At 39.1% G+C, this 22301-nt stretch overlaps 1 protein-coding gene across 2 annotated transcripts in view; it reads right to left on the bottom strand.

The window, feature by feature from the left end:
* Nucleotides 1-2876: 2876 nt before the first annotated feature.
* Nucleotides 2877-22301, bottom strand: part of Nek4 (NIMA related kinase 4) — a 31466-nt gene continuing 12041 nt past the window's right edge. The window contains exons 7-15 of one of the 2 annotated variants that reach the window (XM_070018581.1): nucleotides 18141-18542; nucleotides 16745-16894; nucleotides 15801-15947; nucleotides 13537-13603; nucleotides 12493-12590; nucleotides 10778-10866; nucleotides 8230-8435; nucleotides 7261-7394; nucleotides 2877-3643 (exon numbers count right to left, since the gene is read on the bottom strand). In XM_070018581.1, the coding sequence (XP_069874682.1) occupies nucleotides 3551-3643; nucleotides 7261-7394; nucleotides 8230-8435; nucleotides 10778-10866; nucleotides 12493-12590; nucleotides 13537-13603; nucleotides 15801-15947; nucleotides 16745-16894; nucleotides 18141-18542 (1386 nt within the window). In that variant the 3' untranslated portion in view covers nucleotides 2877-3550. The remainder of the gene's footprint in view (nucleotides 3644-7260; nucleotides 7395-8229; nucleotides 8436-10777; nucleotides 10867-12492; nucleotides 12591-13536; nucleotides 13604-15800; nucleotides 15948-16744; nucleotides 16895-18140; nucleotides 18543-22301) is intronic. The other variant, XM_070018582.1, reaches the window with a different exon arrangement.

The following is a 22301-nucleotide window of genomic DNA, read 5'->3' as shown; positions in this document are numbered from 1 at the left end:
GGAATTCACACAGTGAGACTGAAGAAGGAGGATATTATTCTTAGAATCAAAAAGGCTTAATAGTTATGTACATATGAGCACATAAAATGATGTTTATCAAAATTAACTCCAAGAAATGGAAATAGGTTTTTATTTTGCGTTTTGGTTTTTTTCCCTCCCTTGTTACTGTTTTGTTTTCTGTACCTTTGTCTTGTATATAAATTTATCTGGGGGAGGGTAAGAAGGAATACAAAAATAGACAAAGGGTGAACAAATACAGTAGTGATACTCACTAGACACTATTATTGAAAATGAACTTACACAACTTGTGAGGGGAATTGAGAGGGGAAAAGCTGGGAAAAAATGAGGAAAAAATGTTCAAAAAGCAATGTACTCATTACCTGACTTATATAACTGTGATTCCTCTGTACATCACCAAAAAAGAAAGAAAGCAAAGACATTAGCACAGCAAAACTCAGGAAAGAATCTTTTAAAGATTGAGAAATTAAGTAACCAAACTAAGACTCATTGATAATGAATGTGACTAAACAGAAGTTCCCAGATGTAGTTAAAAATCAAGTTGCCAGGGCTGGGAAGGTGGTTCAGTGGTAGAGCGCTTGCCTTGCATGCATGAGGCCCTGGGTTTGATTCCTCAGCACCACATAAGCAAAAAGAAAAAAGCCAGAAGTGGCGCTGTGGCTCCAGTGGTAGAGCTCTAGCCTTGAGCTGAAGAGCTGAGGGACAGCACCCAGGCCCAGAGTTCAGGCCCCACAACTGGACCCAAAAAAAAAAAATCAAGTTGCCTCTGTTCTCAAGATGAAATTGAAAGGCTGAAAAGAGAAGCAATGATATATCTATGATTCAGGCACTGTTGGATCATACCTAAAATCTTTGCTACTTAGGAGACTAACATCTGGATTAAGGTTTGAGGCCATCTCTGGTAAGAAAAGCCCATAGGATTGGGCTGGGAATGTGGTTTACTGGTAGAGTACTTGTCTAGCATGCATGAAGCCCTGGGTTCAGTTCCTCAGTAGCACATAAATAGAAAAAGCTAATGGTGCTGTGGTTCAAGTGGTAGATTGCTAGCCTTGAGCAAAAGAAGTTCAGGGACAGTGCCCTGGCCTTGAGTTCAAGCTCTAGGACTGGCACACACACAAAACTCCATAGGATTTGAGACTGCATCTCCACAATAATCAGAAGAGTGCCTGCCAAGCAAGCTGACTGAGTGTTAAGGCTCTGAGTTCAAATCCCAGTAGTGCCAAAAAAGTGTGAATTGTAGAAGACAGTTACATATGAGTTTGGCAAAATTTAGTCTTGGTAGACCAACTTTTTAACCCTTTTTCTTTGCATAATTCCTCATTCCTGGAATGTCTTTTAGCAGGTATAAAAATTTTGTTGAGATCTCTACCTACTGTTACTATAAAACAAATTCCAGGGATTGGAGGTGTGGCTCAGATGGTAGAGCACTAACCAATAAGCATCAGATACCAAGTCTGGGGCCTAGTCTCAGATGAAAAAAAAATATTCTGACCATCTGTTGAAATGAAGTATAATGCCTATCACTTAAGTCTGCTGAGTTTCATAACATATCTCATTAACAGTAGCTTACGGGCTGGGAAGGTGGCTCAGTGGTAGAGCGCTTGCCTTGCATGCATGAGGCCCTGGGTTCGATTCCTCAGCACCACATAAGCAAAAAGAAAAAAAGAAGTGGCACTGTGGCTGAAGTGGTAGAGCGCTAGCCATGAGCTGAAGAGCTGAGGGACAGCACCCAGGCCCAGAGTTCAGGTCCCACAACCAGACCAAAAAACAAAACAAAAACAGTAGCTTACCTGTTAATTGTCAATTAGAACATCTGCTCAATGAAAAAAAGATCTTGGCTTTGTTCAAGAGATTCCATCTTAACCCGGACATGGTGATGCCAGGAAGCACAGTGGCATGGCACAACTTGTACTCTGTTATCCCCAGTGACAGAGGGAAGCATAAGTAGGAGGATCACAGCCCAGGTATATAGAAAGAGCCTACCTTGTAGACAGTTAATGCAACAACAACAAAAAAGGGATGGGGGCTGGAGTGTCATTTTGGCTCTGATGGTAGATCATCTGCCTAACAAGTGTGTAATAAGATCCCAAGTTCAATCTACAGTACTAGAGGGGGAAAAAATTAAGATAAAAATGAAGAGCCGCAAGAGAATAGATTGAAAACTGAGTCAATGTTTAAACAACACAGCATGGATCTATAAGTCTAAGAAAATAATTACTAAAAAAAATGTAATTAAAATTATCCAGAAAGATGCAGATTTCCAAAACATAGACCAACCATTTGTCAAAGATTTTTCCCCAACTGGACACTGGAGCTTGATAGTTTTACAAATGAGTTCTAATAAGCTTTTCAATGTAAAAAGTCTCAGAAACTAGACTGTGCACTGTAAGAGCAAGGAAGTGTTGTTTTATTCACTGCTATATCAGCTCCTGGCAAAGCACCTAGCACATAATAAAAACAACTGACTGAAAGAAAATTTCATTAGAGTATTTTTGTCTGTGTGTAATTTTTGAAGAAAGTATTTTTATAAGAAACTAAGAACATCTGGAGTATTTATTTCTAGAGTCATTTAAATACAAAGTGAAAATTTACTGGCTAGGTCTTGTATTTTACTTTATAAAAACTATTTCCTGTGTAGGCAGTATTTCTTATCAAACAAATGATGTGATATACAGCCATACATAGAAAGGAAACTATTTTGATGTACATGAAGACATATTTCAGCAGACAAACATTACATGTGCTCAATATAACTAAAGGACCTGGACTTTACTCACAAATTGCTTAATTGAAAAAGGTGTTTAAGAGACTTCTTGCTGGTAGAAATATAAATCTAATAAAACTAATATATGAAAACATGATTTACAAAGTATTTTAATACTTTAGATCCAATTCTCATATACCTAAATGGGATTCATAGTAAGTAAAATATTAACAGTTCATCATTATGTAAAAAGGAAACCAGTTTCTCAAATACTACATAGAACTTCATATTCTTTAAATCTATTCCCAGAATAGTAAATTGACAATATAGATATATATATATATCTCAACTACTCTGTGTGTGCAATATATATATATAACATATATATGTGTGTGTATATATATATATATATGTATATATTGCACACACAGTACTTCCTAACAATAGCAGATATTATCACTGGCCATGTCACTTGTTTCTACTGTTGTATTATTACTATAATAAAATAACTGAAACCAATGCTTTCTGGCACTGTTTTCAAGCTAATTAGTACCTTAAAAAAATAAAGTTCCAAATATAAAATTGGTTTCGGCTCAGTAAACAGTAATCAAACAAATGTAACATTTTTTCCTCATAAAAAGAGTATGAAAACCAAAAGCTTTTTTTTTTTACTGTCTTTGAACTTGCTTTATATTACTTTGTTCTTTTCCATAAGAAAATCCCAAAGAGATATAAAAGAATGGTGAATGTTATCTAAACTGTAATAGTTTGCTTTTTAAGACAAAACCTTCGAGAATAGCTTTAGTTCGAGCAGATTGTAACAAATTCTCAAAAATTCATGTTTTCTTCAAAAAATTTCAACTGACGAGCTTTTGCACTGTAAGTGGTATACTTTTCACCCATGTGCTCCTGTAAACGTACCTATTTGGAAAAGATAAAAAGAAAATCAGTATTTATAATCCTAGAAGAAAGGCTTTCCTAAGTATGATACCAAAAGTGGGTCCATATGAGAAAAAGTTATATTTTCGTAAAAAGTTAAAACCTGGAGATTTTTTTAAAAAACCATGAATATAAAAGAGTAAAGAATAACTGGGGAAAATATTTACATTCATGCCAAAGGATTAGTAGCACTAATGTATAAGGAGTGTTAGGTCTGCCCAGGAAAAATGACCCCTTCCCTTGGTTTTCTCCAGTGTACCCTGTAATAAGTCCTTGCCCAACATCTGTAACCCAGGCAACTGGCATGCTTGGGGCAGTGGGAGGTCTCCTAGGCTCTGAGGTCATTTCCCCATCCTCTGAGCGCACCTCCACATCTGTTGTGGCCACACCCATCCCCCCATCTTCCCCCACCTTCCCCTATATAGTCTCTCTTCCCTTCATAAGCTGTCTTGCTCCTCATGCCTCCACCTTGCACAGGCTGACAGTTTGGTTTTTCTCTCCTAATATACTCTCTTCTGCCTGAACTGCATGGGAGTTTCCTTTTGACAACCCTTACAAGGAGTTCTTACAGTATAAAATAATCCCAACCATATTAGAATAGTAGAACCAATGAAATAAAATATCACATAGATAATCTGTCAAATTCATTTATATATTTATGTCTATGTAAATCCTATACATTTTAAAACAACACAAATTACCAATTAGCCAATACATGAATCAATCTGACTAGTAATAAGTACTGTGTGACATCTGATGTTTATTTGTTTCAAGAAACACTTGAAGTGAAAATAACAATGTGTTAAGGATATCCTGAAATTCCTGATAGAGTTTACTGATGACACCATATAATTTTGGTGGTACTTTAGTTGAAAATGTATAACCTAGCTCATGCCTGTATCCTAGCTACTCAGGCAGTTAAGAGCTGAGGATCGTGGTACAACACCAGGTAGAAAAGTCTTTGAGAGGGACTAGGGAATGTGGCTTAGTGGTAGAGTGCTTGCCTAGCATGCATGAAGCCTGGGGTTCAATTCCTCAGTACCAGCATTTAAAAAAAAAAAAAAAAAGAAAGAAAGAAAGAAAAGAAAAAGCCAGAAGTGGCACTTTGGGCTCAAGTAGTAGAGTGCTATCCTTGTACAAAAAAGCTCAGGGACAGTGCCCAGGCTCTGAGTTCAAGCCTCAGGACTGGGCAAATAAACAAAGTCTGTGAGACTTTTTATCTCCAGTTAACCAACCACTCGAAAACAAAAAAGCCAGAAGTGGAGGTGTGGCTTAAGTGGGAGAGTACCAGCCTTGAGCAGTGAGTACCTAGCCCCTAAGTTTAACCCTTAGGACTGGCAAAACACACACACACACACACACACATGCACATACATGCACACCTAGAACTAAAGCCAAGTGCTAGTGACTCACACCTGTAATTCTAGCTGCTCAGGAGTTTGAGGCCTGGAGGACTGAGACCAACCCTAGTCAGAAAAGTTTGCAAGATTCCATCTCCAATTAATCAGCAAAATGACTTGCAGGTGTGGCTCAAGTGGTAGAGCATCAGATATAATCAAGAAAGTCAAGTGGAAGCTAAGTGACAGTGGTCAAACCTGGAATTCAAGCCCCAGTACCAACACACATACACATAGAAGAAAAAAGAAAAGAAAGAACACGCTAAGTTCAAGCCCCAGTATCAGCACAAAAAAGTAACTAGTGTTAAAGGGGTAGGAGGCCTGGCTAAAGTGGAAAGACTTGCTTAACAAGTGCAAAACCCAGAGTTCAAACTCCAGTACCACCAAAAAACATTTTAAAATTTAAAAAATACAATAGCTGAATTATACTCACCAACTAACAATTTTAGTAGTTCAAAGAATACTATTTTAAAAGTGAAAAGACATCCTCCCATTCCCCCAAACTTAGAGGATATTTACAAAGCATCTATTTGGTAAGCAACCTGTATCTAGACAATACAAAGAAATTTCACAACTAAATAGGCAACAAATAGCCTAAGTTTAAAACAGGCAAAAGACATTACACCAAAGATAATATGCAAATGGCTATGAGTATATGAGAAGGTGATTATCATCATCAATGAAATACAAATCAAATCAATTTAACCAAAGATTAACTATACTCAACTAGGTAAGTATTGTCAAGGGTATGGAAAACTCATCACCTCTTATCTTACAGCTAGTAGGAATGTAAAATGGTGCAGATACACTAAGAAACAGTCTGGAAAATCCCTCAAAAATTTAAAAAGAGTTTTTACATGATCCAGTAATTTCATTCCTAGGTATTCATCCAGAAAACTGAAACCATGCAAAAGCTTCATATGAAAGCTGGGCTAGAGGTATAGCTTAAGCAGTATCACACCAGCCAAGTGAGTGGGAAGCTCTAAATTGAAATCCCAATACTGGTATTTTTTTTTTTAAATGGAGAAAAATTTAAGTTGATGTTGGTGGCTCTTACACCTGTAATTCTAGCTACTTAGGATATGTGGAGGATCTCCTTCAAAGCCAGCTCAAGCAGAAAAGTCCAAGAGACTCTCATTTCCAATAAGCAAAAACAAACAAACAGAGTTGAAGGTATGGCTAAAATTATAGTGCCAGTGAACCAGACTAAGCTAGCATGATGCCTTGAGTTCAAACCCCAGTACTACCAAAAATAAATCTTTCACATGAATTTTCATAATAGCCAAAAAGTAGACCGTAAGCTGATAAACAAAACCCTACAATAAAGTATTATTTAACTGTATAAAGGAATTAGACATGAATAAATTTTAAAAACATTATGCTGGGTAGGAAGGTGGCTGAGTGGTAGAGCGCTTGCCTTGCATGCATGAAGCCCTGGGTTCGATTCCTCAGCACCATATAAGCAAAAAAGAAAAAAAGCCGGAAGTGGCGCTGTGGCTCAAGTGGTAGAGTGCTAGCCTTGAGCTGAAGAACTGAGGGACAGCGCCCAGGCCCAGAGTTCAGGCCCCACGACCGAACCCCCCCCCCAAAAAACATTACGCTAAGTGAAATGAGCAAAACACAAAAGGCAACATTTTTATATGCTTCTATTTATATAAATTGTCCAAAATAGACAAATTTATACAGAAAACTATTTGTGGTTACTTAGGGATGGGGGACTTGGGAGACAATGGAGGAAGACTACTAATGGATATAGGGTTTCTGTGAGGATAATATTCAGGCACTGATTATGGCTATAATTGTATAACTGTGAACATGTTTTATAAAACCAAGTGTTGCCAGGCACTTGTGGTTCATGCCTGTAATCCTAGCTATTTAGGAGGCTGAGATCTGAGGAGCATGGTTGGAATCCAGCCCAGGCAGAGAAGTTTATGAGACTCTTATCTCCAATAAACTACTCAAAAAATGCCAGAAGTGGCATTGTGGCTCAAGTGGTAGAGCACTAGCCTTGAGCACAAAGAGGCTCAGCATCCAGTTGACAACAGTTCAAGGCTAGGACAGGCAAAAAAAACACACACCAAAAACTAAGCATTAAATGTACAGTTAAAATGGACAAGTTGTATAGTACATGAAATATATTTCAAAAAGTTGCTAAAAATTTCTATAACCCGAGTATTTTAACACAACTAATGAGATACTCACCTCTCTCTGCAATTCATCTTCCTCTTCCAAAAGATCATACACTTGTTCTAAAAGCTGAACTCCCAAGGCCTGGATTACATCAGCTCTCAAGATTTCAATTATTCTTCTGATCCTTTCAGAACTTGGCAAGATAGCTAAAAAGCAGTAACAAGGGCTGGGAATGTGGCTTAGTGGTAGAGTGCTTTCCCATATTTATTTATATGTGTGTGTGTGTGTGTGTGTGTGTGTGTGTGTGTGTGTGTGTGTGTGTGTGTGTGTGTGTGTGTGTGTGTGTGTGTGTGTGTGTGTGTGTGTGTGTGTGTGTGTGTGTGTGTGTGTGTGTGTGTATACACACACATATATATAAATATGTATATTTCTCATATATATGGGAAATTAAATCATATATATATATATATATATATATGTGGGAAATTAAATCCTTCACCACTATGGGCAAGAACACCACAATTATTTTGTTTTGTTTTTATTAAGACAAAAATAAGATAAATATGTAAATATATTTACATTTATGGAGATTATATATTTATATTTTTATATATACATATATATATGTGTATATATATATATATATATATATATATCTCCTGGCAACTGAAACCAGGGCTTCCTTAAACATGCTAGGCAAGCACTTTACCACTGAGTTATACTGACAGCCTACTATACACAAAAACACACATATTATCACTATGAAGACAAAGTTGGCCTAAAATACACATGCTCCTCCTGTCTCAGTCTCTTGAGTACTAAGATTCCAGGAGTATATCACAATGCCCAGCTGATATTGATTTACTTACAGTTGTCTTTAAATGTTAATTTTCATGTGACTTTTAGAAATACATCTGTTACATAAAGTAAGATATACCTTTTATGCAGATACCCAAATGAAACTGTAAAAGCCAAAACTATAGTATTAGTTCCTCTAATAAACACAGTTCCTAGACTGCTATGAAAGAATAACCTGATCACCTGAAGGCAGCTCTTTAAATTGGAGTTCCTCTGCTGCTTCTGCAACTTTCCCATGAAGTACCAGTGTATCACGATACTTCCGATGAAGTTTGAATTCTGGAACTGGATTTGGTACCAAGATATCTTCACAGCTGTCTTTAGAATCCAGTTTAAGGGTCTGAGTCATCAGTTGTACCAAGTCACTCATTTCATTTGTATGACTTTTCCTGCAAGGGGGAAAATTCACCTTGTTATTTATTGGCTTCATGAAAATTTTCTTTTCTTCTTCCTCCTCTTCCCTTCCCCCTTCCCCCTTCCCCCTTCTTGTGGCTTCAATTCAGGGTATTGTACTTGCTTGGCCTGTCTGTCAGCTTGCATGGCTGGCACTCTACTACCTGAACTATGTCTCCAGCCCTGTTGTTTGTTTGGCTTTTATTTAATTTTGTTTTGTTTTGGAACTGGGACTTGGAATTCACAGCCTTGAGCTCTTGCTGTGCTCTACCACTTGAGCCATACTTCTAGTTCTGACACTTTTGGCTGGTTAACTGGGAATAAGAATCTCTTGGATTTGTCTGCCCAGGTTTGGCTTCAAACCTCAAATCCCAGATCTCAGCCTTGGGTAGCTAGGATTATAGGCATGAGCACTGGCACACAGCTTACGAGAATTTTTCATTACAGTTTAGATGCATCTGGGCACCAGTAGTTCATGTCTATAATCCTAGCCATTCAAGAGGCTGAGATGTGAGGATCTGGGTCAAAGCCAGCCGAGGCAGGAAAGTCTTTGAGACTGCTATCTCTGATTAACTACTAAAAAGCTGGAAATGGAACTGTGCCTCAAGTGGTAGAGCACTAACCTTGAGCACAAAAGCTCAGGGATAGCACCCAGGCCCTGTGTTCAAGACCCATAACTAGTTTCTCTCTCTCTCTCTCTCTCTCTCTCTCTCTCTCTCTCTCTCTCTCTCTCTCTCTCTCTCTCTCTCTCTCTCTTTCTCTCTCTCTCAAGTTCTGTGTTCAAGACCCATAACTAGTTTCTCTCTCTCTCTCTGTTTCTCTCTCTCTCTCTCTCTCTCTCTCTCTCTCTCTCTCTCTCTCTCTCTCTCTCTCTCTCTCTCTCTCTCTCTCTCTCTTTCTCTCTCTCTCAAGTTAGATGCAAAATGACCTTTAGGTAGTTCTGCTTCCAAATGCTATGTAAGCCTATAGACTGACCCTCTCCTAAATAATCTCTTCATAAAACCAACTATGTAAAGGCAACATAGAATGAATAAAATCTGCTGGCAAAGTCTGGAAGAGAGACCACAGGTAGTTCAAAGTACAGGATGAAACCTAGTCTTTCTGAACTCCAAAATCAAGGAACAACATCCAAGGCAACCAATGCCTGTAGAAAACAAGGGAGGGATCTTGGAAAGGAGAAGGGCCCAAAGCAACATCCCTCAAATCTATATAGAGATTCTGCTCAACCATTTCCAAGTATCTAACTATCCGTAAATATAAACCTCAAGAAGGAAGTATTTAAGGAAACAGAAATGACAGCCTTCAATGAGATAAAATTCACAAGGTCTGACATCCAGTCAAAAAAAGTTGGATGCCAGGAATGCAAAGAAGAAAAGCACTACATATTTGTAAAGAGAAAACAACAACAGTTAATAGAAATGACAGAAGTGATTGAATTAGTAGATGAGACATTAAAGTGTTACTATAATTATACAAAATCATGGTAGAGAAAAACATGAACGTTCTAGAGAGACATGCAAGACATAAATCAGATTTTCCCAGATAAAAATTACAATTTCTTAAGTATATGGGATAGAATTAACAGACTAGACACTGCAGAAGAAAAATTGCTGGCTGGAGGCATGGTTAAAGTTGTCAAGCACTTGCCTAGTATTCACAAAATCTGTGCAGAAAGAAAAGAAAGAAGGAAAGAGGAAAGAAAAGAAAGATATAGTGAGCTCAAGATACAGTAAAAGAATATATGAAAAAAAAATGAGCAAAGAATTGATGAGCTTTTGAATGTTAAGCAGTCTAATCTACATGTGAGTAGATAGAATTCCAACAGGCAAGAGGAGGGACTGACAAGGTGGCTCAGTGGTAGAGTGCTTGCCTTGCATGCATGAAATGTGGGATCAATTCCTCAGCATCACATAAGCAGAAAAGGCCGGAAGTGGTACTATGGCTCTAGTGGTAGAGCGAGCGCTAGCATTGAGCTCAAGAGCTGAGGGACAGTGCCCAGGCCCAGTGTTCACACCCCACGGCCAACCAAAAAGAAAAGAAAAGAAATAATGGCTAAAACTTTCCCAAATATGATGAAAACTATAAACTTATAGATCTAAGAAGAATTCTGAATAATAGATTGCATCTTTACAGCATTTTTTAAAAATTTAACATAAAAACCACCTTCATTTAAAAAAATTAGACTGCACTTATAGAAAAGATATTTTCAGCTTTAGCATGTACCACAAACTACAATGTTATCAATGAGACTACTAAAATTTAGAATGCTACTATAAATGTATATTTAGGATCGATTCAAACAGAAATAGCTCCTGACAGGAGATAGAAAAGTACTTACCCTTCCCTGGAATCCCCATCTGACTTATCTGTTGAACTTGTAGAAGAACTTAACTCATCCTCAGACAAACAATGAATCAGTTTTCTTTCCTATTAATGTTTGGAAAAAATAAAATCACCTGTGATAACATAACCAGAATATAACCCAAGAACAGTGTTAGAGGCAATGGCTGGACACAATGTGCTCCTACTGCAATTTAATAGGAGAAACTAACTAACACAAAAATCGAAGTTACTTTATCCAAATGATGTCTACAGTTCACTCATGATGTTCCTAAATAAAGTCTAAGGAACACCAAGGTGAGGTTTTACAAGGCTCTGATGAGTCTCAATCATGAAGAAATTTCCTTTCCAGAGCAAAGTGAATTATTAGTTCTAGTGTATCAACTTCTAAACAGAGACCTTTTTACAAAAAGAATATTGCAGTTTACAGAATTTTATCTACATCAAGGCAATGTATTTTCTGTTTTAAAAGATTACCTGAGTCAGACACCTGTTATCCTAGCTACTCAGGAGGCTGAGATCTGAGGATCACAGTTTAAAATCCAGCCCAGCAGAAAAGTCCATGAAACTTTAATCTCCAATAAAGTACTCAGAAAAGGCCAAAAGTAGTTCTGTGGCTCAAGTGGAAGAGTGCTACTAGCCTTGAGCACAAAAGAGGATCAGGGACAGCACCCAGGTCCTGAGTTCAAGCCCTAGGACCAGCAAAAGAAAAAAATTACTTAATATAATTAATACAAAATATATAATTTGCTGGGCACTGGTGGCTCACACCTGTAATCCTAGCTACTCAGGAGGCTGAGATCTGAGGATCATGGTTCAAAGCCAGCTCAGGCAGGAAAGTCCATGAGATTCTTATCTCCATTTAACCACCAGAAAACCGGAAGTGGTGCTGTGACTCAAGTAGTAGAGCACTCGCCTTGAGCTGAAGAGCTGAAAGACAGCACCCTGACTTCAAGACCCATGACAGAAAAAAGAAAAGCATAACTTTGGGAAATGGAGGTGAAAGCCTCAATTAGTGAAATAACTAAGTGATAGTGTTAAAGGACTAATACCTTCATTATTTTCAAATGGCAAGAAAAATGAGTGTCAGGTGAATTATGGAGGTGAACCCAGGTTTGGAAACCTTGCAATTACCCATTTAGCCCCTAGATGGCATTCCTATATCATCCACAGGAAAGAAGGTGAACTAATTTGACACAAAGAGAAAACTTATTGGGGCTGGGGCGCCCGGCGCGCACAAGGCCCTGGGTTCGGTCCTCAGCCCTGGAGGGAAAAAAAAGCTACAAAGAGAAAACTTATTAATGATGATTAGCAAGTGAGATTGAAGTCTGGACACGTAGATGAGTATACTAGCAACATAGTAGAATACACAATGTGTGGCCTAGTAGAAACTCGAAGAAAGTCTTGTTTTAACAGATTTTTCTTTTTTTTCTTTTCTAGTACTGAGGATCAAACCTAGGGCTTTATAGGTACCTTATAGGCTGAGCTGCATCTCAACCCCCAAATAGACTTTTTAAACTAGATTACCAGATGTTTAGAATAAATGAAAGTTGTCTACCCTTAATGGATCAAACACAATCATAATTTACCAGTTCCTGTCTTTATCAAGAGGCAAAAGGCATACCTTAACCAGCCCTACCCCTAAAATACATGGAGCTGACATTCATGAAATTTTCTGTATTAGGCTTGTACGATGAAGAAATATTGAAGCACCTGAGCAATACTGGAGTCAGAAGAGAACCGTCGGGTAGGGATGGAATGGCCTTCCTCCTGTGGTTTCCCTGGCCCAGTTGCACTCCTCACTGAAGAGCCTGAAAAAAAGAACATCCCCAAGCAGCTATTTATAGGGGGCTGGTTGGTCTCAATTGAAGACAGTCCAGCCAGAAGTAATTCAAACAGCACATTTATCATCACTATGGGCACTTTAGTTCAAATCTTAGTTCTGAATCTACCAGCTCTGTAACTCTGGGCAAGTTACCTAACCCCCTCAGAACCTCAGTTTTTTTCCTTGCCAAAGGGGTTAAATACTGCCTACTTTTGGCAGTTTCTATAAATATGAAATAATGCCCTTAAGATGCTTACCATAGTGCTGGAGACAACACTGAATACAGGAAAACTGCTAATACCACATTTAGACAATGGTAATAGGAATGAGCACAGCCCTCAGCCCAAGGCAGCACCTCCCCTGACTTCCTCTTTGCTGCTTAGAAGAGAGCATTTCTCTGACTAGCAGGTTATGGATGTGAAAACCAATTAAACATTCACTTGATTTCCAGCCAGAAACTACCCAGGAATTACTGTCATTCAGAATCCTCTGCTCTCTTTTCTAATATCCTCTTTCTCCAGTGACTTGGATTCCAGACTCAATAGTCTATGATAATTTTCTAAAAGGTTTATCTAAGAAACTTTTGCCAGTCCCTGGGGCTTGAACTTAGGGCCTGAGCACTGTCCCTGAGCTTCTTTTGCTCAAGGCTAGCACTCTTCCACTTGAGCCACATTGCCACTTCCAGCTTTTTCTGTTTATGTGGTACTGAGGAATCAAACCCGGGGCTTCATGCATGCTAGGCAAGCACTCTATCACTAAGCCATATTACCAGCCCCCAAATTTTTTTAAATCTCCCAAATCAATTCCCCCAATGGGGTATTGCCTTCTGAAAGTTTAAATACCTCACAAGCGGAACCAGTGCTTATGACCATGAGCCAAACCATCACCTGTCATTTCGATGGGGGAAAAAAAAAAAAAGAGGCCAACTTCACCTGAAGGGGACATCTCTTCCTGTAACTGCTTTAGCCGTCTCCTCTCTCTGGCTGATAATGGTCGATCCTTTTAAAGAAAGTCACAGAGTCATTTCCATTCCTACTCACTATTCTTTCTTTCTTCCTTCCCTTCCTCCCCTCCTTCCCTGCCTCCCTTCCTTTATCTTGCTTGCTTGCTTTCTCCTAAAGCTTGAACTCTGGGTCTGAGCTGTCCCTGAGCTCCTTTTCCTCAAGCCTAGCAATCTACCACTTGAGCCACAGAGCCACTTCCAGCTTTTTCTGTGATTTAATTGGACATAAGAGTCTCACAGACTTTCCTGCTTACTTTCCTACCCAGGCTGGCTTCAAACCTCAGATCTCAGCTTCCTAAGTAGCTAGGATTACAGGCATGAGCCACCAGAGCCTGGCTCCTATTCATTATTCTTGTAACACAAAGTACAATTATCATCCAACAATACATAAAGATCTTATACTAGCCTGTAAAGGAATGTTCATACCAGGGTTACTGCTACTAGAAAGGGACAATCACAGACCCGGTTTTTGCAAAATGCTCATTTTTTGAAAGGCAAAAGGGACTACATTCCTTTTTAGGGGAAACTGGGAGACAAATACCAGGGTTTTGAACTCAAGGACCTTTTGCTTGCTAGTTGGTGTTCTATCACTCAAGCCATGCCTGTAGGCTTGTTTTTAAATTGATTTTTTTTGGGGGGTCATGGGACTTGAACTCTGGGCCTGGGCGCTGTCCCTCAGTTCTTCAACTCAAGGCAAGTGCTCTACCAACTGAGCCACAGTACCATTTCCAGTTTTCTGGTGGTTAACTGGAGATAAGAGTCTCACGGACTTTCCTGCCTGGGCTGGCTTTGAACTGTGATCTTCCAATCTCAGTCTCCTGAGTAGCTAGGATTATAGGTGTGAGCTACCAGTGGCTGGATAAACTGGTTATTTTTATGATCAGGTTTCACCTCCTGCTCATACAAGCATCTCAACTGCAATCCACCTACCTAGACTTCCTGTTGTTTCTGGGATCATAGGCATGTGCCACTTTGTTAAGCTTCCCCCTGCAGAGGTGAGTGTCAGAGATTTTTCTGCTCAAATTGGACTCATCTGAGATCCTCCCAATATCAGCCTCCTATATAGCTTAGGGCAATAGGTATGCACCACCACACCCAGGAATAGGTTGAAAAGGAGCTACATGAACTTTTCTGGCCAGGCTGGCCTCAATCTCTATGGTCACCATTATTCCCATGCACGTAGTATTACACATGAGTACCTGCTCTTACTTTTTTCATTTCTTATACAAAATCTACTTGATTGTCTTAACTAATACAAAGTGATCATCTCTGGAACCACAAAATCTATGTGTTTCAATCAAACCTTCTACTGTGAAATACAACTTAGTCCCTTCCAGTGTTCAGAAAAAAAAGCAGAATTTACATTGTTTTTCCTGAGCTGTTTTAATATAACACTTAATGCATACACAAGATTTTATAACAAAAAGCTTTATAAGAAGGTTTTAAAAAAAAAAAAAAACCATAGTAGCTAGGCATTGGTGGCTCACACCTGTAATCCTAGCTACTCAGGAAGCTGAGATCTGAGGATCACGATTCAAAGCCAGCCCTGGCAGGAAAGTCTTTAAGACTCTTATCTCCAATAAACCACCAGAAAACGGGAAGTGGCACTGTAGGTCAAGTGGTAGAGCACTTGCCTTGAGCTGAAGAGCTGAGGGACAGTGCCCAGGCCCAGAGCTCAAGCTCCATGACCAATCAAAAAAACAACAACAACAACAACAACAAAAGAGCTAGGCATGGGGGGCTGGGAAGGTGGCTCAGTGGTAGAGTGCTTGCCTTGTAATGCATGAGGCCCTGGGTTCAATTCCTCAGCACCACATAGGAAAAAAGCCGGAAGTGGCGCTGTGGCTCAAGTGGTAGAGCGCTAGCCTTGAGCTGAAGAGCTGAGGGACAGCGCCCAGGCCCAGAGTTCAGGCCCCACAACCGGACCCAAAAATAAAAAAAAAAAAAAAAAGAGCTAGGCATGGTGTCAATGCCAGTAAATGTAGCATTCAGGAGGCTGAAGCAGGAGGATCTCAACCTATACCAACCTGGGTTATATGAAGAAATAGTGTCTCAACAAAACAAGACATATTCTCTCTCTCATTCTCTCTCTCTCTCTCTCTCTCTCTCTCTCTCTCTCTCTCTCTCTCTCTCTCTCTCACACACACACACACACACACACACACACACACACACACACACACACTCACAAACCTTTGATGATGATATTTCACTGTTTGTAGAACGGCTCACAGACTCACTGGCTAGTCTACTTTGGTTTTCAACGTTTCGTGTTGATATGACATTCACTTTTCCAACAGTAGGATGAGAGGGCAAAAACTGAGAAGGTGCTTCATTTAACTTAAATAATTTTAAAAGGAGGGGAGATTGTCAGTTTCATATATAGCCATTTCCAAAGTTCCCCTATTTGCCAGCCCCCTGAGTATTTGTTACTGATTTGTCCCTAAAAACTTTAAAACATTGGGGGGGGGGGGGGGCGGGGTGTGTGTGTGTGTGTGTGTGTGTGTGTGTGTGTGTGTGTGTGTGTGTGTGTGTGTGTGTGTGTGTGTGTGTGTGTGTGTGTGTGTGTGTGTGTGTTTAATAGACTGCCAAAGGTGAATGGTCCTTTAAGATCTCAAAAAAAGCTACCTATGGAAGGTAATTTAAGAAAGGCGGTAACAACATGATATTGTGCAGTAGATGGGAGAATTCCTTTATTTTTATTTATTTATTTATTTTTGGTCAGTCATGGGGCTTGAACTCTGGGCCTGGGCGCTGTCCCTCAGCTCTTCAGCTCAAGGCTAGCGCTCTACCACTTGAGCCACAGCGCCACTTCCAGCTGTTTTATTTTATATGGTGCTGAGGAATCGAACCCAGGGCCTCATGCATGCAAGGCAAGCGCTCTACCACTGAGCCACCTTCCTAGCCCTGAGAATTATTTTCTTTAATTCCCATTCTTACTGTGGAAGACTGATATTTATGGTATTTCCAATGCACCAATATTTAAAAACATCTCATCCTTGCCACCTTCCCCTTATGTTCCATGCATTACTTAAAAGCTTTTTTGGCAACTGTTAATTGTACTAAACAGAAACCAGAATCTCAAACAACAGCACAATGGAGAGCATCTCAATAAGCCAGATCTCTGGCTTATTTACCTGGCTCTTTACCCCGCTGTGCTCAGTCTGTTCTCTTTTCTTCTGCCATCGCTGTCGGGAAAGGGATGGTTCAGACTCAGAGTTGTGTGGCTGCAAACCAAGATGGATTGTGCCCTGCTTTTCCATAATATATTCATCAGCAACTTGTTCCTTAAAAACAATAAAACAAAGCAAACATATACAGAAGAATTCCAGAGAATGTGGTGGGAGGGGGGGGACGGTCTTGGGGCTTGAACTCAGGGCCTGGGTGTTGTTCCTGAGCTCTTTTGCTTAAGGCTTAAGGCTAGTGCTCTACCACTTGAGCCACAGTGCCACTTCTGGTTTTCTGGTGGTTTATTGGAGATAAGATTATCACAGACTTTCCTGCCCAGGCTGCATTGAACCGAGATCCTCAGATCTCAGCCTCCCGGGTAGCTAAGATCACAGGCGTGAGCCACTGGCACCCAGCTCCTCCAGTTAACCACCCAAAAACTGGAAGTAGAAGAACTGTAGGTCCAAGTGGTAGAGTGCTAGCCTTGAGCAAAAGAGCTCAGGGACAGTGCCCAAGCCCTTAGTTCAAGCCCCATGTCTGACAAAACAAAAAACAAAAAAGTTCAATACTACATCAAGAACTACTGCATACCCATTATGATGATGGCTATGATCAAATGAGGGATAAGAGTAAGTGTTGGTAAAGACTGTGGTAAAAGTGGAAAAAGACTGTGGAAAAAGTGCTGCTAGTAGTTGGTAGTTTTGTAGTTTGGAAAATAGATTTATGGTTCCTCAAAGAGTTAAGCAGTTACCACATGACCCATAAATTCCATTCCTACATGTTTGTTTACCCAGCAGAACTGAAAAAGCACATCTATACAAAAACACAGGCACAGATATTCAAAGCACGGTTGAGCTCAGTGGTAGAGCTACCTGCCTAGCACACACATGGCCTTGTGTCTGGTCTCCAGTACTACAAAAACAAATAAAACACAAATGCATAACAGCATTATCCACAGTAGCCACAAAACAGAAACAACCCAAATATCATTAACTAATGAAAAGATATATAAATTATCATGGGCACGTTCAGGAGAATGCACTTGGTAATAAAAAGAATACTGGTAGATACCATGGGAAAACATGTTTAAAGCCAGACACAAAAGGTAATACATTGTATTATTCTATTTATAAGAAATGTCTAAATAGGTAAATCTATGGGGACAAATGTTACAAGGGTTGAGAGAAGGAGAAGGGAGAATAAAACTGAGCATGGATTTTTAAAACCTTCTAAGTTTAAACTGGCATACAAAATAACTGATTTTCCTAACATGAGAAACCAGAGCAGACTCACACTTTGTAACCACACTGTCTCCGAAACTTATCTGTCTCCTAGTATATATCACTCCTAGTACTTATTACTTACCTGGTCCTTTGGCCTCTGGTCTTTATTTAGGTGCTGGAACGGCTTCACTGGTTCATTTCCTTCCCTATGGCCATTATCAGAGCACCGTATGGGAATCGGGATTTCAGGCTGAGCCCTGGATTCCGTGTTGTCCTGTGTCTTCTCTTTCACTTGAGAAATGGTACACTGACCTAGCTCATTAGCAGCATCTAAATGTCTTGGTTGATTCTCTTGAACTGAGCCATCATTCATTAAGTCTCTCCTTTCTGCAGGTAAGATGTCAATATTTACTCTACTAATCGTAGCTAATGATTCTGTAGTCTTGCTCATGTCTGGTTTGCCAGTGTGGCCTTTTGGACTAGCAGGCGATTTCAAGGGACCAATAACCACAGGTCTCTCTTGGGACAAACAATTGTCTTCACCCTGAGCAAAAGCATATGTTTCCAAGTTAGCATAGCATTCCTCATAGCATATACAAAAATTAACTCAAAGTGGACTAACAGGTTCCTCAAAGAATTAAGCAAACAGAATTAGCATATATCCCAGCAATTCCTTGTGTAGGTATATATTCCAAAGAACTAAAAGCAGGAATTCAAGTAGATATGCGTCTGCCAGTGTTTCTAGAAGCATTATTCAAAATAGCCGAAAAGTAGAAAAAACCCAAATGTTCATTATCAGATGAATAAATAAAATGTGGTATACATAGACTATGCCAAGAAGTAAATAAACATGAAAATATGCTAAATAAAAAAGACAGACACAAAAGGATATGCATGTGATTTTACTTATACAAAATATCTCGGACAGAACAATTCATAGAAACAGAAATTGGACATGGTTACTAGGCTCTGAAGACACGGAAAATAAGAAGGCATTACAGCTTAGCTTAATGGGTACATGAAATGTTTCTGGAAGGTGCTGGTGATGGTGGACCACTAATTGTGAATGTAATTAAGGACACAGGATTGCATACTTAAAAATGGTTCAAATGAAAGGCTGGGAATGTACTCAGTGGTAGAGCACCTGTCTAAAATGTGCAAAGCCATGGGTTCAAATCCTAACACACTTTTCTTTTTTTAAAAAGCAACTTTAAAAAGGTTAACCAGCTGTAGAAAAGAAATAAACAAAACATGGTTAAAATATGAGCTTTATGTCAGATTTATGTCTGAAATACAAAGATTGTTCAGCATTCTCACCAATTAACATTACACTCCACAAGAACAGAATAAAGGGGAAAATACCACTTCACATCTTAATATAAGACAAGTTATATATGCAAGGCTGCATTGAAAATTATTTAAAGAAAAAAAAAGCCAGGCGCTGGTGGCTCTCACTTGTAATCGTAGCTACTCAGGAGACTGAGATCTGAGGATCACAATTCAAAGCCAGCCCAGGCAGAACTCCATGACGTTATGATCTTGTATGTAAATGCTAACAATTCCACAAAAATAAACTGCTAGGATAAATAAATTTAGTAAAGTAACAGAAGGCAAAATCAGCATACAAAAATAAGTTGCCCTTCTTGTACTATTGTTTGCTAATGAAAACTTAGCTAATTAAGTTAATTATCAAACTCAAGGCCCTGAGATCAAAGCCCAATATCACAAAAATAAATAATTTAAAGTAAATAATGTTTAAAAAATTACTTAGTTTAGATGGGCACTAGTGGCCTAGGCCTATAATCCTAACTACTCAGGAAGCTGAGATCTGAGGATCAAGGTACAAGGCAAGTCTGAGCAGGAAAATCTGTGATACTTTTTTCTTCAATTAACCACCAAAGAGCTAGAAGTAGAGGCAGGTAGCTCAAGCTGCAAAGCACAAGCAAAATCATGAGGGCCTGAGTTCAAATCCCAATACTGGAACACACAAACTAAAAAAGTGACTTAGTTCACAGTTCTGAAGGCTGGGAAGCACAACGTGAGGAGGCCACATCTGGTGGGGGTCTTGTTAATTGTGGGGACTCTGCAGAGTCCCAAAGTGACACAGGAAATCACATGATGAATGGAAAATATCTAAAAGACAGAGCCAAACTGGCTTTTGTAACAGAACCTTTCTCAAAATACACCATCAACCCATTAATCCATTAATGCAGACCCAGTTTTTATAACCTAATCATGTTTCAAAGGTCCCACTTGGTCTCACTTTTTTAATATCTCATAATAGAATTAAATTTTAACATGAATTTTGGTGAGGACATTTAAACAACAGCAATGGTGCTGAGAAAACTATCTACATACAGAAAAAAAAAATGAGGTTGTAGGGGCTGCGAAGGTGACTCAGTGGTAGAGTGCTTGCCTTGCACACATGAGGTCCTGGGTTTGCTTCCTCAGCACCCACGGCCAGAGTTCAGGCCCCACAACCCACAAAAAAAAAAGAACTTGTGGACCTTTCCTAACACCCTATACAAAAAAAATTTAACTGAAAAAGGATCAAAGATCTAAATGTTAAGGGCTAAAACCATAAAAATCTTAGAAGAAAACAGAGCATGACATTGGATTTAGCAGTACTTTCTTGGATATGACATCAAAGACAGAGTTACAAAAGAAAAAACAGAAAAACAAGACTATGAAAATTAAATTTTTTATGCATCAAGAGACCATAATAGGAGGGGGTAATAATGTTGGACAAGAAATGTACTCATTACCTTACTTATGTAACTGTAACCCCTCTGTATATCACCTTTACAATAAAATAAAATTTAAATTTAAAAAAAGAGACCAGCTTGATAAGAAATGTACTCGTTATCTTGCCCATGTAATTGTAACTCCTCTGTCTGGTAGTCTCATAATAAAAAAATAAAATAAAATAAAGAGACCATAATAGGGTCAAAAGGCAACCCACAGAGTGGGAAAAAACTTAAAATTCATATATTTAAGAAGTGATTGATAGTTAGAATATAGAAAACTCCAACAAAACCCTAGACAATCCAAATAAAAAATGGGAAAGGGATTTCAACAGAGACTTTCCAAAGAAGATACATAAATGAGCATGAAAGAATTTTTTTAGGGGCTGGGAATGTGGCTTAGTGGTAGAGTGCTTGTCTAACATACATGAAGCCCTGGGTTCAAATCCTCAGTACCACATAAGCAGAAAAAGCTGAAAGTAGCACTGTGGCTCACATGGCAGAGGGCTAGCCTCGAGCCAAAAAAGCTCAGGGACAGTGCTCAGGCCCTGAGTTCAAGCCCCAAGACTGGCCAAAAAGAACAAAAAAGTTTAACATTATTAATGATTAGGGAAATACAAATCAAAACTACACTGATATCTATTTCCCAACCATTAGGATGGCTATCACAAAAAAAGAAAAAAAAAAGGTGGGTACTGGTGGCTCATGCCTATAAAATCCTAGTTACTCGGGAAGCTGAGATCTGAGGATCATGGTTCAAAGGCAAAAAAAGACCAGGCAAAAAGACTCTTACCTCCACTTAACTACCAAAAAAAGCCAGAAGTGGAGCTGTAGCTGAAGAGGTACAGTGCTAACCCTGAGCAAAAAAAGCTTGGGAACAGCACCTATGTCCTGAGTTCAAGCCCCAGGACCAGCACACATACACACACACCAAAAACAAACAAAAGAAACAGAGAAGGGGACCAGTGTGAGGAAAGAGAATAATGGGAAAATGAATATTATCAAAGTACATTATATACATGTATGATACTGTCATAATGAAACTATTATTTGGACAATATATGTTAATAAAAAATAAGACCAAAACATAACAAGTGGTGGTGACTGTAAGACGACAGAACTGCTGGGAAAACAATATGAGACTCCTCAAAAAGTTAAACTTAGAATTATCCATTTAACCCAGCAATCCCATTCCTAGGTATAAATCCCTAAGAACTAAAAATGGGTATTCAAACACAGGCATCTATATGTTCACAGCAATTCCCAATGTTTATCAATAGGTAAATGGATATACATGTAGCATATATGTGTGTGTTATACACATATAATGGACTAATAATATGCTACACACATATAATGGACTAATAGTCAGGCCTAGAAAGAACTGAGATATTGATATATTCTTCATGGAGGAACCTTCAAAACACAGTAAGACAAGCCAGATATAAACGGTGACATTATATGACTCCATTCGGGTGAAATGTCCAGGATAGGTATATCCCTGAAACAGAAAACACATTGGCAGTTGCCAGGCAAGGAAGAAATGGGCAGTGACTGCT

Source organism: Dipodomys merriami, unplaced genomic scaffold, assembly GCF_024711535.1.
Source record: "Dipodomys merriami isolate MVZ:Mamm:240054 unplaced genomic scaffold, mDipMer1.0.p SCAF_13, whole genome shotgun sequence".
Classification (NCBI taxonomy): Eukaryota; Metazoa; Chordata; class Mammalia; order Rodentia; family Heteromyidae; genus Dipodomys; species Dipodomys merriami.
This window is presented reverse-complemented; position numbering and strand designations above follow the sequence as displayed.